At 46.2% G+C, this 21,614-nt stretch overlaps 3 protein-coding genes across 3 annotated transcripts in view; 1 reads left to right on the top strand and 2 right to left on the bottom strand.

Moving 5' to 3' along the window:
* The window catches only part of Glut4ef (Glucose transporter 4 enhancer factor), an 87,012-nt gene extending 75,995 nt beyond the window's left edge, over window positions 1–11,017 (bottom strand). The window contains exon 1 of the mRNA XM_071774473.1: window positions 9,521–11,017. Within this exon, the coding sequence (XP_071630574.1) occupies window positions 9,521–9,907 (387 nt within the window). The 5' untranslated portion in view covers window positions 9,908–11,017. The remainder of the gene's footprint in view (window positions 1–9,520) is intronic.
* A 2,339-nt stretch (window positions 11,018–13,356) lies between these two features.
* Window positions 13,357–18,716, top strand: LOC139809619 (uncharacterized). The gene is made up of 4 exons (XM_071772637.1): window positions 13,357–14,678; window positions 15,893–16,126; window positions 16,824–16,984; window positions 17,301–18,716. The coding sequence occupies exons 1-4, from the start codon at window positions 14,241–14,243 to the stop codon at window positions 17,872–17,874; spliced, it is 1,407 nt and encodes a 468-aa protein (XP_071628738.1). The 5' UTR covers window positions 13,357–14,240; the 3' UTR covers window positions 17,875–18,716.
* Window positions 18,717–19,147: 431 nt separating this feature from the next.
* Window positions 19,148–21,614, bottom strand: Lipt1 (Lipoyltransferase 1). Its single transcript, XM_071772638.1, has 4 exons — window positions 20,856–21,614; window positions 20,461–20,568; window positions 20,050–20,263; window positions 19,148–19,885 (listed from the first exon to the last, which is right to left on the bottom strand). Exons 1-4 carry the CDS (start codon window positions 21,363–21,365, stop codon window positions 19,524–19,526), a joined length of 1,194 nt encoding a protein of 397 aa, XP_071628739.1. The 5' UTR covers window positions 21,366–21,614; the 3' UTR covers window positions 19,148–19,523.

The following is a 21,614-nucleotide window of genomic DNA, read 5'->3' as shown; positions in this document are numbered from 1 at the left end:
ACGAGCGATCAACCAGCCGGCCGGCACAATCGGCCATGTTGTTTCCGAAACTTGAATTCGATCTCGCGGGTCAGCTCGCCGAGAGAAAGGTTGAACCACCATCTCGCAGCGGCTGCGAACGGCGTTATGTCACCCTGCCTTATCTCGTCTGGTCTTTCGGTAAAAAAAAAATCGCTTCTTCGCGCCGGGTTTAAACAGGTTTCGATACACGACCGCGATACTCGATGCAGTACGGAATGGTATCGCGGGCGAGTTACGGCGGCTCGTTTGAACCGCGCTCCGGGAATATCGGTGACGCTCGCTCGGGCTCGAGTGGGATGAACTTCCGCTTACGTCATAAACTTCGGCTGCAGCGAGGGTCGTTTCGACGGTGACCGAACGGCATTTAAGGACCTCGTTGCAGCTACTCGAATTCTCGAGATGTTTCTCTTGGAAGCGATCATTAACCCGTGAACGATCGTGTTAAGAAAGGGAAGCTCTGCTTCAAATTGAAACAATAAATATGTAAACGAGACAGCTTAATCAACAAAAAACCAAACAAACTTGTTTATTTTACATTATAAGAAGCTTGGCTAAAAAATTAGCTTGTTTGTTCACTTCACAAATTAATAAATTATGCTTTTAAATACCCATCAAGTATGTACATATGATAAACTGAAAGTAACAATAGCTGTAGCTATTCGTAAGATAATTCCTGAAATCATTATATGAAGAAAAACAAAGACGTACCATCGTCTATGAGCGGACAGCTTAACGATCGCTCGCGGGTTAATCTCGACAGGACTTGCGTACTGTGAAATAACATCGCATGCAAGAAAACCTTCGAAGTCATACCGTGACGACGAAAGAAATTAAAAGAGATATATTTAAAAATCGAATTCGCGACAAAGTCCCTCAGACGCCTAAGCCGAGTTCGCCGACTTCTCAGCCTGTTCAGCTCGCAGCAACAGGCGTGTCTGATTATATATCAATAAAAAAAATTCGAGAGACTGTACACGCATAATCGGCGCGGATAACAGAACGCAGTTGAAGAGCGCAACATCGAGTTGCGCTAGGTGTCATAAACGTCGTAACATTTACCAGACGCAGGATCCTTTTCGGAAAGAGCGCGTCGTGTCGAGATATTTATAGCAAAGAAGTAGGCAAGGCCGAATGTAATAATTGACAGCTAGCAGTGCTTGACACGGTGCGTGTGTCGTGTCTCAGACATAAAATTGAAAGGTGAGCAAGTTCGAGTATTTAAGCAAATTTACAAAAAAGGGAGATCAAACGCTTTTCTTACCTCACAGTTTGAATTTCACATCTGAGATACGCTTAGTGCCACTCGGAAAGTGCCCATCTGTAAATGCCAAGGCATGCGCAACGCCTAGTGCAACAACGTGGGCAGTCCCGGCGTACTGAAGAGACTTCTCTCTCTCGCGTCTGTTTATCATGCGCTTAGACTAGCTGTTACCCGTGAACAACGCGTATACACACACCGGTGATGCCGGCCTGGTTAACAGCGCGCGGAGTAGATATCCGCGATCCATCTTGCGTAACCTATTTACCGACCAAGTGATGCGAGCATGTATGACATAATTCAGCGCAGCTCCGAGAAATCTCTCAAATCATCGCGGATGCCGTTCAAACGGTCGACGCTGTAGTTCGCATTCTTACCGTGCATCTAGCGTTAAACCCCCGTTCAATTTGCAATTTTGCTCGCCCAATAAAATTGCAATTTCAATCTAGTAGAGAGAGAGAGAGAGAGAGAGAAATCTAATTTTTTACATAAAACCAACAATGCGTCTTCTAACAAAGTACACATGTTCGCGGTATTTTTTTTGCTTTGACTGAACTTCCTCAATACGCTGCAGAAATTCACCTGCACGTTTTACGAACTCATTGTACATTTACAGTTCCTATACGCTCAACGAGAAGTATGTCGATGTCCGAAGAGTATCGATAATTTATTAAAGATATGACCGGGAGCAAACTTTCTCCGATCGACAATGTGAATATTCCTATCTCGTGAATCTAAATCAGCGGTCTCTAAACCGGACGTTCGTTCGCCCGGCCTTCCCGTGAAAACTTCTGATCCGCGTGAAATGACGATCGTGGTAGTCGAAGGCAAAATCTTCGTGAGGGATTTCCACGTCCAACTTGGCGATAACCTTGACAAGACGAGAAAGAGAAAGAGAAAGAAAGAAAAAGAGAAAAAGAGAAAGAGAGAAAGAGAGAGATTGGCCACCTGCCGTCGGCGGCGAGAGTAACTGGAGCGATGAATTATACGTTGGATATCATCTTGTGGCTGTCGGCAGCTGTTGAACGAACGAGGAGCGAACGAACGAACGCGGCGACGAATCAAACAAGCCGGCCGGCTTCCGCGGATAAGCGAGGCCACGGCGAAAAGCAAGAAGATATTAAAACCGGGGGCCGCACCGGCAGGGAGATAAGACGGCGTTATTTGCCGGAAGCGTTAGCCCGGCGCAGATAATGCGGCCCGATTGCGGGGCGGTTTACGGAGAAGCATCCGCGACGTCACGCACGAATGCCAGACGCGCGGAGTAAACGCGGTCGATCAAATATTTGTAAACTAATTTCGTAATGGTCGGATATATCGGCCAGTAATTCCCCGCTAATAATACACGATAATACTATCCAATTGCTAGTAACGCTCGTAGCAATTTCTACAGTGTATATATATGTATATATATTCATGTACAGCTTCTATATCAGATACTGGGTCAATGACGGAACGAAGTACCGCAGATGCGAGCGCTTTCGAGGTTACCGATCAATGGTGTTATTACAAGTTACAAATCAAGCAGATTATAAAGATCACGAGATACGTTATTTTCAGTAATCGTTGACTCTTTTAAAACATCGAGTTCTCTTTTTTTGAAAACCGTTCGTCGAATTGTGTTGAAATGCAGCATCATGTGCTAATGAAGCAATATGCTTTCAAGCAATACCACTGACAATGAGTTTCCTATCTCATCTTGCATCGCAATCTTGCGCACCAAGATTCGCCAGATCGTGGTGTCTACGCCACGCCGGTAAACGTGAGTTTCGCACGCACTCTCGAGAGCGTTGTTTACGTCTCGCATCGCTGTATACGCGCGCGCGGATATATTATAATTGAGGCCAGTCGCAGGTTCGGCCGCGCGGCCGGCCGGTGCCGGGATGTCTATCTTTGGACCCACGCATGAGAGAAGTGTGTGTATGCGCGCGCGCGAGCGCACGCACAAGATCTCTTACTCAATCGGCTCACGCCCGTCGCACCGCGCCGCACCGTACCGTACCGTGCTGTGCTGTGCCGTGCCGTGCTGTGCCGGTGACCAGTGACACCGTTAAACGCGGCCATTATTTCGAATGCGTGGCCACGGGTCGGATATTTCCGTGGTGCCGCCGTAGATAGTGCCGGTCGACCAGCCGGCCGGCCGGCCGGCCGGTAGGCCGGTCGCTCGCTCGATCGGCCGCGCGACGCACTCGCGACTTTCCGCGAAACGAACGCACTCCCACCGCGTAGCGTTCCGCGCGCCGCAGAGTTCCGCCACCATCCCCGTCATCACAGTGAAATGCACTCGGAGCCAGCGGTGCTCAACCGGCGTCCGCTTTTATCGCCATCTCGGCAGATAACGAGAGGCGCTCGATTGGCATCATTTTGCTAATTGCTTGACAGATTGGCAGATTTTGTTTGACATGGAAATATTGACACCGCGTGAAATCCAGGTTTATTATCGAATCGTGTATATATTAAGAGAAAATCTTTAATACTTGTTTCTCTTTTATTCTCACTAATGACCAGAAAGTATAATAATACATTTAAATCTGAAAGATTGGTATTCTTCGAGATTCTTATCGGATTAATTATTTTCCAAGCGTAAAGATTTATAATTAATATACCTTCAGTTTTGCTTGAGATTTCAGCTATTTTTATTTTTTGCTACATTTATTTATTAATGAAAAAGATGACAAAATCTGACATGAAATGTTGATACTGCGTGAAATTCAGGTTTATATCAGGTTTTGTAAGAGTAAAAAAAATATTTAGTACACTTGTTTCTCTTTTATTCTCAATAATGGCCAGAAAGTAAAATATTAAAGTGAAGCATATTAAAACATTTAAATCTGAAAGATTGATATTCTCATCGGATTAATTGCTCTCCAAGCGTAAATATTTATAATTAATATTCCTACAATTTCGCTTGAGATCCCAGTTATCTTAATTTTTTTGCTCCATTTATTTATTAATGAAAAAGTCAGACAAAAGTTTTATCGGCAGAAAGTTTCGGCGTTTCAATATAAATTTAATTTATACCTTCGAAATTATTTGAGATGCAAATTTAATGCAGAAATTTAAAAAGGCTGTGTATATTTGCCTCCGCGAAAAGTACTTCCCACCACCGAGGCTGAGGCACCCGAGTTCCGCCACCTTCCCGGCGCGGCGCAATGAAATGCGCGGGTCAGCGGTGCTCAACTTCGTCCGTCCGCGCGCGATCGTCCATTGGCGTTGGCGTTGACGGTTCACGGTATATATTTACATGACTCAACCCCTTTCAAGATTACAATTGATAAGTCAACTACGAGTGGAGATCTACACCTGCTTTGGGTGGAAAACGTGACGACTGTGACGAGTGATCGAACGGACTAAAGCTGTCGTCGAGATCTTTTGGCACGGAAACACGCTTGTATTAGTCATTCCTGAGATGTCGAGCTCAACATTTGATACTGATGTATTTCGCAATTCGTGCCACCACGCGTCTATCACGTTTTATAGAATGCGCGATTAGTAATTAAAATTAGTGTCGTGCTATTCCTTCTGTCTGTATTCAAATTTCAACAACATCGTGGAATAATATTTTTCTTCGCGCGTTTCACGATTTCACGCGCGTCGAAAACATATAACGTCAATCGTTTACGTCATTAACCTTTAGCTCAGCTGCTTTTACGTCATTAACCTGACGGACCGCACATCTGTGTGATAAATATTTTATTTCCTCGTCTTCGCGTCTCCTTTTATATTAAAGAAAAAGAAGAGTGCGTGCATTACACTTCGATAAGTAACTGAAGTTTAAACGTTACCGTGACGACTGTTTATGTTAAAAATGGGCTTAATGGGGAAGCGTTAATTTGCAAAATTACACGGCAGTTCGAAAGTGCACACAGGTATGTAACTCGGTTGGCACGGCCAGCTAAAGGTTAATGGTGAATTAACATTTCGTAAACTGACGTACGTGAGTGTGCACGAAAATATATATCTGTGCACGTCCGCGTCGCATAAAGTTGCGCGCGCGAAGATACTACAGAAACGTACGGAAGCCTCGAAAATTACCGCCTACGCGTATTTACACTATGGAGCAAACAGCCACCGCTATTTACCGATTCACGGTTGAGCGACCTTCGGCGCCGTTAAAAATCCGTCGCGCACTCGCGCGCTTCTGCCTGGCGCGATAGATATCCGCCTATATCTATATTACGCATGTAAAGCGAAATGCCTACGAATCGTTTGAGAGATCGTTACTATACGCCTTGGGGAGTACTATCGGGCCATTAATCGCGGCGCCTAGCGATTAGAGTTGCAGACGTCGACGCGGCCGCGGCCGCGGCCGCGGCCGGGGCATTAAAACCTCTCACGATTCCCGGGAAATCGGTGCACACGCCGCGATCGTGCGTTTACAACACGCGTGCGTGTAACGGAAACGTCGACTCCGTGCATGCATGTCTTGCAAGATCGCGAGGTTTCGCCAAAAGGTAAAGAGAGAAAGAAAAAAAGAAGATAGAAAGAAGCTCACGTAACGTTGATGCCTGGGCGTTTGACACAAAAATCACAGCCGGATACCGGTAATAGCAGCCTCCGCGCCGACGTTGCTACGCGGCACAAAATATCACGCATTTGTCGCAGGAATTCGATCGTAAATCATAGACGCGCCAACGGTCGGTCGAGCGATCGTCGGTCGAAGCAGCACCGCGTTGTGCCACAATCGGGCGGGGAGGAGGAGGAGTAGGAGGAGGGAGGGAGGGGGAGATACAATAAGAGTCGCGAGAGACCGGACGCGCGCGCGGCGTACTGCGCGGATCCGGTTCGTTTTTCCACGGCGCACCGCGGTTTTCTGCGAAATGGAGCCGAGCCGCCGCGCCGGTCACGCCTGAGCTGTCTAACGGAGGTAGAGAGATATTGCGTTAATGCGTTCCACGTGGGGTCACCCCGGTAGCCGGTGCACCGGCGAGTACTACCGTATCCGCTTCGCGGGCGCAATAGAGCCGCGCTCGCTCGCTCGCTCGCACGCTCGCACGCCGCCGGCCGCAGTGCCTCTCATTACGAATCTTACCGTGCCTACACGTAGCGGTATCGCGACTACGCGTATTCCTCCGGCACGCTTCACCGAGCGTAATGGTATATATGTATTATAGCCGAGGGATAAAAAGAAATCCCTTCCCCCCCGCTCCCTCTCTCTACTGTTGGGAAATTCCGATGGATGAATATAAGCCTCGGATGTTGTTAGGGATTGGCGAGTATCACTTGCCGTGAGTGGGGATTAAGGAGGGGATTTAATCTACGGGTCGACATTGAGGTTTTTTTTCTATCAAACGTTGCGAATGTCGCGTATCGATCTCATTAAAAACCGATTACCGTGGGCTAATTTATTCAGAAATCGAATTTACGACAATACCTATTGTTATAAATTATTATTTACGCCTAATAAACTGTTACTGCCACATTGCGTGTTAGAAGCAAATATTTCACGGTACAAATAAATAGTGTGAAATAATTGCGCTAATTGAAATTTTTATTTTTCAACGGTTTTATGCCTCACGCGTTAAACGGCATTTATCGCGGCATACTTGCGCCGCAATTCCGCGAGCGTGCAAAAATGGATGCGGCGGGATGGCACGTAATTCGAGTCGGCTCCGCCGGCGAGAAAATTGACGGATCGCGCGCATCGTGTATACGCAGTATACGGCATCGTGTGACGTCAACGACACGAGAAGCGTTTCCCTCGGTTAACCCACTCGTTAACCCGTCCGCTTATCGACTTTCAATTTTACCGTCTCAAGTCCGTGGCGAGACGTTCCTTGGCCCGGCTTCGTAAATTCGCACTGCATTTGGCACGGCGACATCGATATCGATAGCGCGACAGTATATAACATTGCTCTAAAAAAAAAATCTCTACTTTCTCTACGTTAATTTATTTTATGTTATTCAACGAACGTGTTGTCGCGTTTCTAATATTAATTTCATAAAATAATTTTCGCCATCAATTGTAAGTATGACGCAGTTCAAATTAAATTTCGGAAATTTTATAATATCGATATATTTTTATTGACTTCAGTAAAAATTATAAGAAAACAGAAAGATAAGATAGATATAATTATTGTATTCGTAAAAAAAATGTACATTTTTGCCTAAATAAGGTGAAGTAAAATCACGGGCCGAGGGGAACGCGTCCCCCCAATATATATGCAAATATATGATAATTTCGAGTAAATTAAAATAACGTTTACATGTGTACCTCAAAAGAAACCCTAACGAGTTAAATTTCAAACTATATTCCTTTTAGTTTTTATTTATGTTTTTTTATCAGTTCCCAAAGTTCTCCCCAAAAATTTATAGCCACGGCTCAAGTGACAAAATTAGACAGGCTATTTATATTTCCTCAAGGAATTCGTACATATCGATCAACAAACAGCCAGTCATAAACGAGAATTCGCAAGCAGGTTTAAAGAAAAAGTTCTGACGCGATAAGCATATAATAATACAATTTATGTTATCAGATCATTTTGTACCATTGGTCATTTTTCTCTAAAAATTAAACGTTTTAGAATTTGCTCCGCGTCGACACGCGCCTCCCTGAATTTTCTGTTTCACGAGAAGCGAGACTTGTTTCCACCAGAGGTGGTATAGGCGAGAGGCAAAACAGGGTTAAAAGGTGGTGGTGGCGGCGGTTGGATTCTCCGATGACGGAGCCGGCGTTCTACCAACGCTCGAATTGGGATGCAACGCGTGACGAGGTGAAGCTTTTCCCTCCCTCCTTCCCACCCGCCATCTATCCCGTCGACGCAGAGGGAGAGAGAGACAGAGAGAGAGAGAGAAAGAGAAAAAGAGAGCGAAAGAGAGAGAGAAAGAGAGAGAAGGAGGATGACGCTCATGCGCACCGCGTAAATGGGGCAAGCCACTCGATCGTCCACTTTAGGAACGGGGTCACGAAAATTAAATTTTCTGATTAACGACACACGCGCGCACATCGGCGTCCCCGTCGTCGGCCGCGCCGACGCGACGTGTTTCACGACTCTTCTTTCTTTTTTAATAGCTCCGTGTATCTTTATCCGGACGTCGCCCGGGATATAAAAGCTTTTATATACCGCGCGCGCGGATTCGATCGGGGGGAAGGGGGGAAAGGGTAAAAAGCTCGATCTGCTCGATGTCGGCTCTAGAGCGACGCCTCCAAATCGGCGGGGTCTAAATCGTCGATATCGGAACGTATTCGTTTCGTCGTTAGGGGGCTATGTATCACCTGACGAAATTAGATCACGCTCGGATCCTGTGACTCGGATCGGTCGACGTCGTCAGGGCGTCCGCGTCGTCGAGAGCGTGGTTACTCTTACGCCACTCTCCGCTATCTCGCCGAGAAGCCGGGCGGCAGCGTGCACGCGCGATCGTCGTGCGATTATACGTCGTGCGTGTTAGCGTTAGCGGACGCGCAAGCGCGTAGCGCGCGTATAACCCGGCTCGCTCTCGTGACGCGCGCGAGCGAGAGTCCACCCGGGATGTGACGCCATATCTCGTATGCGCCGCGCGAGTACGCACGATATATTACGCCTTCGATTCGTTAATCTTCTTAAGGATCGTTAACCCGCTATGCGCCAAGAATACTCAAATATCGCGTGGACGCGAAAGTCTATAACCGGCGCGGGCGCGGGCGCCGCGGGACGCGAAGTCGCGACGCTTTTACTTTCGAATTCGCGCTTTCAAGGCGAACGAAAACGCCAAGCTCTTGTTATCCGCGGCTCTCTCTCTCTCTCTCTCTCTCTCTCTCTCTCTCTCTCTCTCGAAGCTCCGCTCTCTTATAGTTAATTTTTAAGAACGTCGCGTGTCGCGCGGCTCCGAGTCAGCCGAGAGTTAGAACACCAAAAGTACTTTTTATCGAGAAAATTAACGCGCATGCAATTTCCGACTCCCGAGATTTTTACAAGATTTTAAACCTCGACAAGTATCGCGAGGTCTTTTTGAAACTCAATTTACGGCGATAACGAAATCGCTGCCGCGAACAACATTCATCGTTGTACACGAAGAAAACGATAACCAAATTGTTTTGAATATATATATGGATATCTAATTAAATGTACAATTTAGAATTTCAATTTCACAGCGCGCGCGACATTTACCATTCCGCGCGAGTGGCATCGATAAATTTCGACCACTTGTCACACGTGTGCGATCCGCGCGTCGCGGGCGATCAGAAGTTGGCGACACACACACACATAGACACACATGTGCATGCACGCACATACGCAGAATGTAACTTGCCGACGGACTCACCTCCTGGCCGTTCGGGGCAATGACCACGTCCACCTCGTCGAGATGCTGGCGATGCTCCGTGACCTCGGCGTGGATCTCCCTACCGTTGTACGTTAGATAAACCTTCTGACCGGGTACCAGTCGGGCGCCGGTGACGGAGCCGAAGCCCGGTCCGATGAGATCGCGGTCCGCGTACTCCTTGGGGCTCGGCGGACTGCCGCCGGTGATGTCGAAGCGCACCGTGTACAGGGTCTTCGGCGTGACGCCGCTCTTCTGGCCCGGCGACTCGGCCGCCTGCGGCGTCTTCACCGCGCAAATGGCGCCGCTATAGTACTTGCCGTCCTGGCCGGGAGCGCACACCCTGGTGCCGATAATGCTGCGCTTCGCCAGCCTCTTGCCCGTCGACATTATTCGCGGCTTCTACCAGGTGACGCGATATCACTCGGTTTCGCGCGGATCACTTCTCTCTCTCTCTCGTCTTCTGCTTCTGCTGCTTCTTATTATTCTTCTTCTTCTTCGCGGTGGAGGATCACTCGATCGTTCTCGCCGATCGTTTTCTCGCGCGGAGTCCCGTTGCGCGAGGCGACGCGACGCGAAACATTCACGCGACGAAACACTTTTTCTGTTCCTTCACATGCTCCTGTCCACTCGACTGTCCCGCAATCCCTCTCTCTCTCTTTGACGCTCGCGGAGCACAAGTTCAAAAATCCAAGTGCGCGAGACGAAGACGCGCACGCCTGCGAGACGTGGCACGACACGCACACTCCCGAAAGGAAGGAGTCGGATCCCTTTAAACGACTATGTGGCCCACCGTGAAATCCCCAAGGGGGCCTCTTTTTCTGTCGCCCGCTCTCTCGCGCTCTCGGAGATCCCTGCTCTATCCTTCTTTCATCCCGCTTTAGGTCATCGTACCGACCAGCTTTTTTCGTCACGCACCAATCGCGCCGTCGGTCGTGTACCTGCCACCGACGGCGGCGGTGGCAGTGTTTAAAACTCTCTGTCGCGCGCGCGCCGGGGGGAGGGAGGGAGGGGGGGAGGAGGAAGACGCGGTCGCCGAAGGACAAGGGTTATCCGCGCGCTCTTAAACGGTGTAGGGACGCGGCGGCCTCCGCGGCCTGAACACAGAACTTAGCGTATCAACAAAGCGGCGTGCACCGTCGCCCGCGTTCGTCACGCCGTCCGCATATTCGAGGCACTTCGTGATCGATTCGTGGCGATGCGCTGGCGTGCACACGGCTGACAGCATAATAATACGTGGCTAACGCGCGCCGACGTTAGACGGGGGTCCGGTGCTAGACGGCGGCGTCCTAGCCGGGTCGTTAGACTCGTACGTTTAACAGCGATCCGCACGGGAGTAGGATCCTCTCTCGCGGCGCCCGACATGTGACGCACAGCTGAGCGACCGGGAGGGACTGAGGACAGACTGGTGCCAAGCGGCTTTCACTGCGCCGGCCGGCCGCCCGCCCGTCCGGGAAAAACAGCTGATAGATAACAACAAACCCACGTGACCCGGCCTCGCGCGCCGATTGGCCGCTCGCGCTGACCTACTTACTCCGATTGGCCCGCCGCCCGGACAACGAGACGAACGGGAAAAAATCGCAGGCTTCGAAGCCTAGGCAAAGAGCGCTCGCTCGACCAGACGCTCCACTCCACCACGCTTTCACGCCCCCCCTACCCACCCCTCTCTCGCTCCCTCTCTTTCTCTCTCTCTCTCTCCCGCCCTGACCACCGCGATTCCCCCTCCCTCTCCCCGCGGGAGGCCGACGGGCGTGCGTACTCGGCGTTTCTACGAAGCGACGCCAACTTTGTCCGCGTACCCCTCGGCCCTCGGCCCTCGCGCGAATATACCCTCGATATGCCGAGATGCCGCTTTCGCGAGATCGCTTTCTTTTTCAGACATATGGACGATTCGGGCGGACGACGGTGCGTAGCGTTCAGTCCTTATTCCCGAGTCGTCATGGCGGCGGCGGTCAGCTGTTGCCGACGCTACGCCGGCCACGCACGTCCGGGACGGTTGTTTTTCACCGTCAGCTGAGAAGCCCGGCGCGGCGCGGCGCGGCGGTGACGAAACCGACGCGAGCGACCGATCGCCGTTGCGCGGAGCAAAGCTCGACGCTCAGCGAGACGTTCCCGTCGCTGCCCGCCCCGCTCCCCCCGATCCCTCCCCGCGCCCCGGCGATACCATACTGCGTCGCGTTTCTCGCGAAATACGTCGTATTTCGGCGAAAGCTCGCTACGGGGGGACGACTGCCCGCGCATCGGACGCCGAGACGATCTCGGCCACGCTCCGCATCGCGTCTTTCTCGATAAGGGCCCGGCTTTCCGCTTCAGCTGTCAGCGCGTGGTCGGCCATTTTGCATCAGCTGAGTCGCCCGGTGACGACAGCACGGCGAGTGGAGGGTCTGCGCGTGCCGAATGCCGAGGACGCCGGCCGACGCCGATCCACTGGGCGGAGGTAGACATTTGCAAAGCCTATATATATGCGTCGCCTCGGAGCCTCGCCGCAACGACAACGGAGCACGAGGGGGAACACGAGCGTTATCGTCCGTTATACTCTATGTTATGTCCTACTCCTCGTCGTTCGGCGTCTCGGCGTCGAACGACCTCCGCCGGCTCCACCGTCAGTGTCGCGGCCGAGGAGAGAAGTCGCAGGTCGCAGGCCGGCATTCGGCGGCGGCGGCGCATGCGAAGGAACGCCGACGCGGCCGACGACGCGTCGCGCGTCAGCTGGGGGCGCCAGTGATGAAACGCGGAAGAGTGGATGGTCTGCGAGAGCTCTCGCGGAGCGACGCGACGCCGCGCCGCGCCGTCCCGTTCCCGGCTGTTCCCAGCGTCCGACGGCAAAGGGCAATGCAAACGCCTGCGGTGAACGCGCTTCTTCCTCGACTTCCGTCGAGCGTGACGCGAGGACCGAGGACTCCGATTCGTTAATTGTCTTGGGTCAATCCGAGACCTCCTCCGTCCGTCCCTCCCCTCCTCGATCGATCTCGCCGACCCGCGGCGTCGATCCGCGAAGGTGCGGGATCGCGCCCGCTTCGCCGGACGCGGATCGTCATGGCGGCGCGGAGGACGCGCGATGAAAATGGCCGGAAGATGCTGCGCTGCGAGGGGAACGGACGGACGTAGGGGGGAAGAGAAGGCGGACCGGCGAAATAGAAGGCAACGGTCCACGGCGTTCCCAGCAGCCTATCCTAGATTTATTTCCGTGGACGTTGCGCAATATGCGCGTCTCGTTGATTCAGCTCGGTATAAACGCTGGCCCTCGTTACAAGTACGAAGGAAGGATAATGAGCGATCGTTCCGAAAAAAATCCCCGATGACCCTTTCCCGTCCCCTTCATTAACTCTCAGCTCCGTTATCTTGATATCTCGACTCTTCAGCAAACGATTCATTTAGGTCTGTCGTCGCGTCGTTGGCATCGCGACGAACGTCCAGAGACGTTAACAGTGTACTAATTATCAGCAAATTCGAGCAGAATATTCTAGCAGATTACGGCATTAACCGCATCCGCATTAAACCAGTGTTTTACTAGCAGATTTTGCATTTCTGTCGGAAAAAATTTGGGACAGGCACTTCGTGTGACATCTGTTTTCGACAGATCTAACTATCTGGGTTATTTATACTTATATTTGTGCACGTGTATTTACGAGAGTATATGTATAAATGAAATTTCAAATATAAATACCATTTAGATTCACTTTGTTAATAATACAGAAGTAATTAAGTATACATCTGCATTTTGTTGTATATCTAATTATGAAACGTCAAATAATATTTATCATTCTTTTTACGGAAATCAACGCCATTTACACAGCAATGCACAATTACTTTATATTTTTTCGAGCTATATAACTTGAAATATCGTTATACAATTACGAATCGAACAAATAAAATTCTGATCGCAGAAGTGCATCAAGAATCAATTTTCGTTCCAATCATCGTTGGAATTCCAATCTCGATGCGGCGTGAATCGCACGCCCAACGAGCAGCCGTGAGGAGACAACGTCCTACAAAGTATAACGTCATAAAGTAATCACATCTCTGGAAAATAACTTTATTAAAATTTAGCACGTTTTTTTCGCGAATTAAAAACGCGGAAAAGGAATTACTCGCAACGGAGGAGCAAGGCGGAAGCAACAACGTAACTTCAACGCAAACGTTGTGTGCCGAAAGTTAGTACTTACATTACGTGTACCGGCAATGCTGGAAAACTTGGGGAAAGTTCGCACCGCTATCCCGGCTAAAGCCGGGTGAATGTTTTTCTCGCACGGGGAATCGCACGCAGGGCCTTATCTCGCGCGGTCGTTCCTTTCGGTTTGCGGTGTAGAGGCACTTTTTCCTCGAAACGTCCCGTTTTAACGCGTTCGGACGTGCCATTGTTCGCGCTCGGCGAGCATGCTTCGTCACTCGTGCAAAATTTCTATAGAAAAAGGTATCCTCTAATTCTCCACGATGTCCCTGAATCGTGGACAAACAATTCGAAAATTCTATAGGGAAACTACGGAAGCTATACGAATGTCCGATGGGTATAAATTTTGTCTTCGCAGGTATAAGATTAATGGTCGTGTGTACACCGCTTTCAAAATTCCGTACTCGAGACCCTGATGGAGTTTGGCGCAAAGTGATTTCTCCCCCCTTCCTCCCGGTAGAATATATCTCTCGGTATCTCTCGCCGTCGCAGATTCCTGGAAAGCGATGTATAATAAGCGATGTACAAGAAGGATAACACAGCGACGGCGATATGAGGGCGATACGCGCTTTGTCATCCGCACGCTCGGTATATGCGGTTGTGATAAGATTACGTCCGCAGTACACGACAGTTTCGTGCCCGGTTAAGACGAAGCGACGACGATCCCGTATCGCAAACGCGAAAACGCTCAGGGAAAGCGATAATGTCGGACGGCGAGCCCGTCGGCTCCTCTACGTCATGACGCAGGCCGTGCAGGCCGTCCGCGCCGCGACCTGGCTGGTCGTCCTCGTCCTCGACGTGGTCGCGCTCGGCGTCGCCCGCGCGGGATGGTGCCCGTCGTTGTGCGTGTGCGATACCTGGTACGATTTGCAGCACGCCTCGTGCACCGGACGCCATCTTTATAGCATTCACACAGGTGCGCCGAGCGACGTGCAGGCCCTGGATCTGTCGAACAACTCGATATCCGTTTTAAATAATTACGAACTGGCGGTGAGTATCTCGCGCGAATGAGGCGTGCGTTTAAAGAGAGTTAACTCGCCCGGACTCGGGTACAGATGTACGCACGGCGAAACGTTATTTCCGTCCCCTATACTTTTGTATACCCGAGACTAATGCGTCCCTAAGCCCTTATTCTGGAATTTGTCTTTTGCTGGCAGAGGCTTTTGTTCAGAAACTTCTCTTTCACTTTTATTATCATTCGTATTCCCATAGATATTTCAAATCCTTCTTCAAGACGTTTTTAAAACCTTTAAGGGAGAAAGGCCTATCTGAGATTTTTTTAGCTGACACTTTGACCATAAATTATCTGAGGGAACCATCAGTTCGAACGTCGTTAAACCGTTTCGGAGCGATGGGAAAGAGCATTTCTCATTATTTTTAGCATGCAAACAGTGAAATTATTGTAATAAATAAAACGAATGAAAGTACTTTCTATTTCAACAGAAATTCAAGTTTCGATATAAATAAACGACTTAAAGTTTTCTTGTACAGGGTGATAGTCGAGAAGTGTTGCTGAAATAACCAAGTAGCCGTTGTTCTGTAATGAAAATGGACAGAATGGAATTAATTAAAAGATACCCTGCAATATCCATCATTTTATTAATATGTAAAGCAGAAAAAAATACACATTTATGAACTTGTAAAAAAGCCGAAAGTTCGGCTAGTCGCATTGCACAGTAATGTATAATCTCTGATGACCTCGATATAACCAGCCATTTCCATGAAAGGCATTTATCTGGAATTCTTCAAAGTCATAGTTGCAATTATCAATGCTAAAAAATAAATATTTAAATATTTTCAAATATTCTTCAAAAGTGATTATTGTATGTACAAGTTCAGACGATCATCGTCGAAAATATATCACGTGTAACCAGTCGAATTGTTAGCCCTTTTTTATAGCATTTATTTTTGCAAGTTAGTACACCAGTCAAATTTTGTTAGTTTTTTTTTTTTAATTAAAATATTTATTCATGCCTGCTCATACACGTATATTTCCTTTATATAGTGAGTTAGTAAAAATGACGGGTTTCTTTTGTACCATAGTGTATAATTCGCCTCATTCTGTCCACTTATTGCAAAACAGCCATTTAATTTTAGCAATTTCCCGACTGTCATTCCGTATATAACTAAAATTTCAAATAGGCACTAATCCCTGGGATACCTTACGCTCACACACATCGTAACGTTTTTCTTTCTTATTTTAGGAAGCAGGGTTGACGGAGCTTAAATACCTCAACCTGTCTGTAAATGCAATTAGCGAAATTGGCTTAAACGCTTTTGATGGATTATCCGAGTTAACGGTTTTGGATCTATCTCGAAATCACCTTTACTATCTCCTGTCGGATATTTTCGTGCCGGCAAAAAGTTTGCGAATTCTACGATTGTCGAAAAATAATTTCAATTCTCATGTACCGAGACTGGAGTGCCCCTGGCTCACGGTAATAATAAAAATATTAATTAAGAGTTCCTCTCTCTGTCTCTCTCTCTCTCTCTCTCTCTCTCTCTCTCTCTCTCTCTATCAATATTATATTTACACGATACATCGCACTGGTGATATTGGCGTAGCGTAAATATAACTTAACGTTTTACGAAAGTATTTGCCATGAAAATATTACTTCGATGATCAATGTTTACGATAATAAAATTGCAATATTTAAATTTATTGTAGCCAATCTCATCGGTTTTAATTAACCCTTCGTAGTCACACTTCTCTAGAATCCCGTGTTAGTCATACTGGGTCATATGGACCCAGTCGATTTTGAATGATTGCCATTTTAATGGTATCGGTCGGGCTCAAATAATTCTGGAACATACCTTGAACATTCTAGAATATAAAATAACTGCGGTTTTGTAAAAAATCAAATGGCAACATGTTGAAAAAAAATCGTGAACGAATACATGATTAACGGTCTCTACCTATAAAGGATACTTTGAACTCTTGTAGATGGCGGACCAAGCCCCATTTTAAGCTAGGCATTTAGCTGATATTTAGATCGAAATGAGTGTGGGTCCAATAGACCCATGTGTGACTACGAAGGGTTAAATCTGATCGGCAATGATTAAAAAATAAATAAATTCAGTCGCATAGAAAGAGATATGACACTTTTATTTTAATTTAAAAATTATTTTATTTAGGAATTAACTCTGGACTCGTGTCGAATTAGCCATGTACCGGAAGATATGTTCGACGGACTTCCGCATCTTCGTACCCTTGATCTTTCAAATAACTTGATGATTCAATTGGACACCGTTGCCCTTAAACCGTTACCATTTTTAAGAAGATTATTAATAGAGGGGTAAAGATTACGATTGAGAAATTTAACACACAATTTGGTTAAATTTCAATTTTTACATAGTTCTTTATATGTATCATTATAATTGTATGTACGTATAATGTATATATGTACAATTATAAATTTTCAGACACTTTTTTAAAATAATTAAGATATCTCCATACTCAGCATATTTAATCTGCTTATATGCAATGTACGCTTATCTATAAAGTACAAAAGATCTACAAAAATAGTTTACTTATATCTGCTCGCAAAAAATACGATTTATGCTAATTTGATAAACGAAAACGTTCTCATATCTCTAATTTCTTTTTCTCAGAAATCCCTGGTCCTGCGACAAGCTTACGCGTGACTTGCAAGTATATCTAACCCACAGGAATATACAGTATTATGCAGTATGCGAAAAAAGTGTGGAGCCGAAGAAATTTGAAAAAATGATCGTCTACAACCCACGGATTAAGCACGAGAAGCATCGGCCCTTAATAACTTCGAACACCAAGAAAAACGTGACAAAGAAGCATCCTGTGCCTACGTCGACGCACAAAAATACAGTTGCTCATGTTAATGCGACAGACGAGGTGAACTTTACGAAAACGTTCAACTCCGTATTGCCGTATTGGTTCCTCGCGGCCGGATTTTTACTCGGTGCCTCGTGCGGTATGTTCACCTGTTACGTTTGGCTCACAAGGAAGATATCTTGTTGTCGCGGATGTCGCAGACAAAGCAATAATGATGCTCAAAGAGTATCGTTGCTGCAGAATCTATGGCAATTTGAGGATTCTGCCGTTAACGATAACGCAATATCTTATCCCGATACTCCACCGCCGCCGTATCGCGAAGTCATGCTGCGACCGGGACTTTATCGTAACGCATCGGGGTTACAACAAATTTAAATAATAACGTTGCCACAAATAGCACGGGATATACTTAGGTTCTAAAAATGAGATATTATTATACTGTTGTAAATTGTGTGACTTGTTGCTTTGAAATTTAGTGCACGGAGAAGCATGTTGACCCTATATTTATTATATTGTTTGTAAAAGGTATTAGTCTTGCGGAAGATAGAATGGTATTGACTTTTACTCCAATAAGTTACCTGTTTATAATAAAACTACTTTATACAAAGAATACTTTGATGCATGTTATTTTACGAAGTACAAGTAAACTTTTTAAAAAATGAAAAGCAAGCAAGAAATTGTAAGTATTTTAATATTTAATTAATAGAACGCATTAACAATCGAAAAACAAAAGACACGCTCTGATGTCCTCTAATAGGCAGTGCCATCTTTCAAACGCGATTTCTGAACATACGAGGGTGGTTCAGAAAGTAATGCATGCTTATTTAAGTTACACATTTTATTTAAATACAAAATCAATATGTACAAGTGATGCAACTAACCTTGATCTACTTCTCCACATAGTCACTTAAGACATTGAGGCACTTGTCGTATTGAGTGACTAGCTTAAAGATGCCTTCATCGCAGAAGTCTGACGCCAATCCATTTTTGGCTTATTGTGTCACAGTTCGAAGGCTACAATGCTCGATTCCGAACAAGCACCGGGGTCGACTGTCCAACAGAGTTGTACTTCTCCATAACAATCGCCTACATGTTGCAGCCAGAACTCAGACTCTGCTCAACGAGATTGGCTGGGAAGTTTTCGATCATTTTCCATACAGTCCTGACCTGGCGCCGAGTGACTACCATCTCTTACCGCCTGTTCACTCACCTGAAGGGATTTTTGAATGGGAAACGTGCCGTGGATAACGACGAGCTGCAGGAGATGGTGGCCAACTGATTAAATGGACTGGCGGCAGACTTCTGTGATGAAGGCATCTTGAAGCTGGTCACTCGATACAAGTGTCTCACTTGTCTTGAGTAACTGCGTGGAAAAGTAGATCAAAGTTAGTTGTATCACTTGTATATATTAATTTTGTATTTAAATAAAATTAGTAACTTAAATAAATCAAACGTGCGTTACTTTCTGGACGACCTTCGTATGTAAACATAAAAACTTATTCAATATAAAATCTTGTTTAATATGTACACTTAGTTCGTAAAATATTATATATTGCAGATCAAAAATTTTTTCAATGACAAAAAGAAATAATTCTGATTGCTTTTAATACTATATACGTAATTTGACAGGTTAATAAAAGAACTTCAATTATAGAAAATCTATTTTCTTTTATTCCTAAAATAGTTAATTCAATAACAATATAAAAAATTAAAATGTAATGCATAACATTTTCTCGATAATATCAATTACGAGAGATTTATGCATAATATCCATTTTATTGCAACATTCTTAATCAATGTTTCAAACATTGCAACGGTTGATATGCTACTGAATAACAACTTTTTTAAAAAAATTTTTTTTGCACGTTATCGCGCGTTATGTATAAAATATTATAAGCGCGTAATATGCTATATATGTACATGTATAATACATTATAATACAACGTATATAATTTTAACAATAATTATTTTCGTTTGAACACAATAACGCTAGGAGCAGAATTGTGGTTGCTCGAGACTCCGGGTCATTGTAGCGTAGCCTCATCAAACCTCATATTGTTTTCATCTACGCTTTGGGTCGTGTTTAAAGTGACAGTCTTACCGCCAATCGCGGCGATTATGTTTTCTGTTACTTCATGATCGTATCTCGCGCCGCGAATATTACTAATCACGCTCGCATCTTGGGTGAAGTCGGTCGATACTAAACCAGCAGGCAAACTCATTCTGATTTCTTCCACGATGCCATTCTGCACCTCCAAGCTCAAATTCAGACGATATATTTTACCGTCGTGAGCGGGAAAGTCGAGCGTACGGGTAACTGTAAATTTCGGCGTCTTGCCCATATTCCAATCCCAAGAACGGAACTCATTGACGAAGTTATCAATTCCTGCATAATACCAATTTATGAAAACACTTTAAATTAAATAAGTTTATCGATTAGTTATCATACTTGGTAATTTCCATTTGATAAAGTACATAAGATTGTTTCGAAATCATATCTTCGACTTTCGACATATTTTTCAAATAATAAGAGCCATTTTTCATACATACCAGGGAACCAGTCCTCAGTTGGATTGATATACTTGAATCCTTTTTGTTGTTCAACCAGATCATATCTTCCGTCTTCGAGAACGAGGGCTTTCGTACGCAAATATTCCCAGCCAACAGCGGATAAAAGCTTATCCATTTGGATATTCCGGTTTATATCGGACAAGTTCTTTATTGAAGAACGTACAGAAGACGTCGCATTTGTAACGATACCATTCTGAAAGTGCATTCACCCATTATTTCCTCTCTTCTTATTTTTTCGTGCATAAATCGTAGACCTATCTTTAACAAACAGCGCAATATTGATATACTGCTGATAGCGTTGCGTCACGGAGTCATTTTATGACACAAGTACATATATCTTGTGAGAAGATACACGCGTGTATGCGTCGGCAATATGGAGAAAAGCCTTACCTCTTTTTTTTCAAGAATCGAGCTCAGATTGGCTTTGTTCACGTTGACCAAAAGTGTGCAATGATGATAAGCATTCGGTCTTCCACATTTTGCAGCTGTTCCAGATATCTATATCGCATTGTAGTAAGAAAAAAAAAACACGATATATATTCGATATAATGAATCTATTTGCAGTTTTAAAACCTCGAAGCGAGCAAAGTACAGTTACGTAATCAATTGCTATTTTGTGCCACATGCTTGTTATATCATTCATGTCGAAATGTTTCCAACTTGTGTGAATTATATAATATACATTGATCACGTGAATTATATTATGTGATCACTATACAAATTAATTTCTAGTTTTGAACAATTGGATGTAAATGATTCTATAAATATGTTACATCAAAGGATACCTTGCAGTCTCCGTTGACTAGAATATCGTCGCGTTTGTTGACGACGCTCTTCAGGCCCCACTGGCGAAACAAGGCGTTGGTGATAATGTTAAGATTGTATCGCCGATTGTATCTCTCGCGCGGGGTGAAGAACGTCAGGTTGAGATTGCCGTTGTCGTGGTAAACGGTACCGCCGCCGCTGTTTCGGCGCGCCAATGCAATGTCTGCCTTCTCGACCGCCTGAACGTTGCACTCGAGCCAGGGATTCTGGTGGCGGCCGATAACCACGCAGGGATCGTTCCTCCACAGGAGCAGCACGTGATGCTTGGAGAAGTCAAAGTTGCGATACAGCCAGTGCTCCAACGCCAAGTTGACGAACACATCCGTGGATTGCGATATGAATACTGACTTCTTGATGGAGTCGCCGCTGTCTTGGGAGCTATAAGTCGACGCGTACCTGCTGGCCTGCCGGGTACCGTCGAGAGACGCGCAGCGTCTGACAGCGACAACCAATCTGGTGCATAGAGACATTGCGTGTGGCGTGTGCGAAAGCGAAGTGGAATACCCCCTGGTTACGTTGGACGAGCGATTGATCGCAGACTACCTGATCTCTGTTTAATGTCACCGTGACGCAAAGTCACTTGTATGAGTGTATGTATGTGTGTATATGTATATCAGTCTTGATCTAATGAACCACGAGGCTCGCAAATTGTTATCTCATACGAGATCAGTCTTGGACCGAACGGTCAATCTCTCACGGTAGACGGCGAGCGGCCTCTA

The sequence above is a fragment of the Temnothorax longispinosus genome, chromosome 3 (assembly GCF_030848805.1).
Source record: "Temnothorax longispinosus isolate EJ_2023e chromosome 3, Tlon_JGU_v1, whole genome shotgun sequence".
Taxonomy (NCBI): Eukaryota; Metazoa; Arthropoda; class Insecta; order Hymenoptera; family Formicidae; genus Temnothorax; species Temnothorax longispinosus.
The sequence above is the reverse complement of the archived record's forward strand: the minus strand, read 5'-3'. Positions and strand labels throughout refer to the sequence as shown.

Bases quoted from the DNA above. Each gene is read 5' to 3' on its own strand.
- Lipt1 (XM_071772638.1), bottom strand. From the start codon at position 21,365: ATGTCTCTATGCACCAGATTGGTTGTCGCTGTCAGACGCTGCGCGTCT. The intron at 20,569-20,855 runs GTATCCTTTGAT...AATGCGATATAG, and splicing joins TAGTCAACGGAGACTGCAAG to ATATCTGGAACAGCTGCAAA. The intron at 19,886-20,049 runs GTATGTATGAAA...GGTATTATGCAG, and splicing joins AACTGAGGACTGGTTCCCTG to GAATTGATAACTTCGTCAAT.
- LOC139809619 (XM_071772637.1), top strand. From the start codon at position 14,241: ATGAGGGCGATACGCGCTTTGTCATCCGCACGCTCGGTATATGCGGTT. The intron at 14,679-15,892 runs GTGAGTATCTCG...TTCTTATTTTAG, and splicing joins TAAATAATTACGAACTGGCG to GAAGCAGGGTTGACGGAGCT. The intron at 16,127-16,823 runs GTAATAATAAAA...TATTTTATTTAG, and splicing joins TGGAGTGCCCCTGGCTCACG to GAATTAACTCTGGACTCGTG.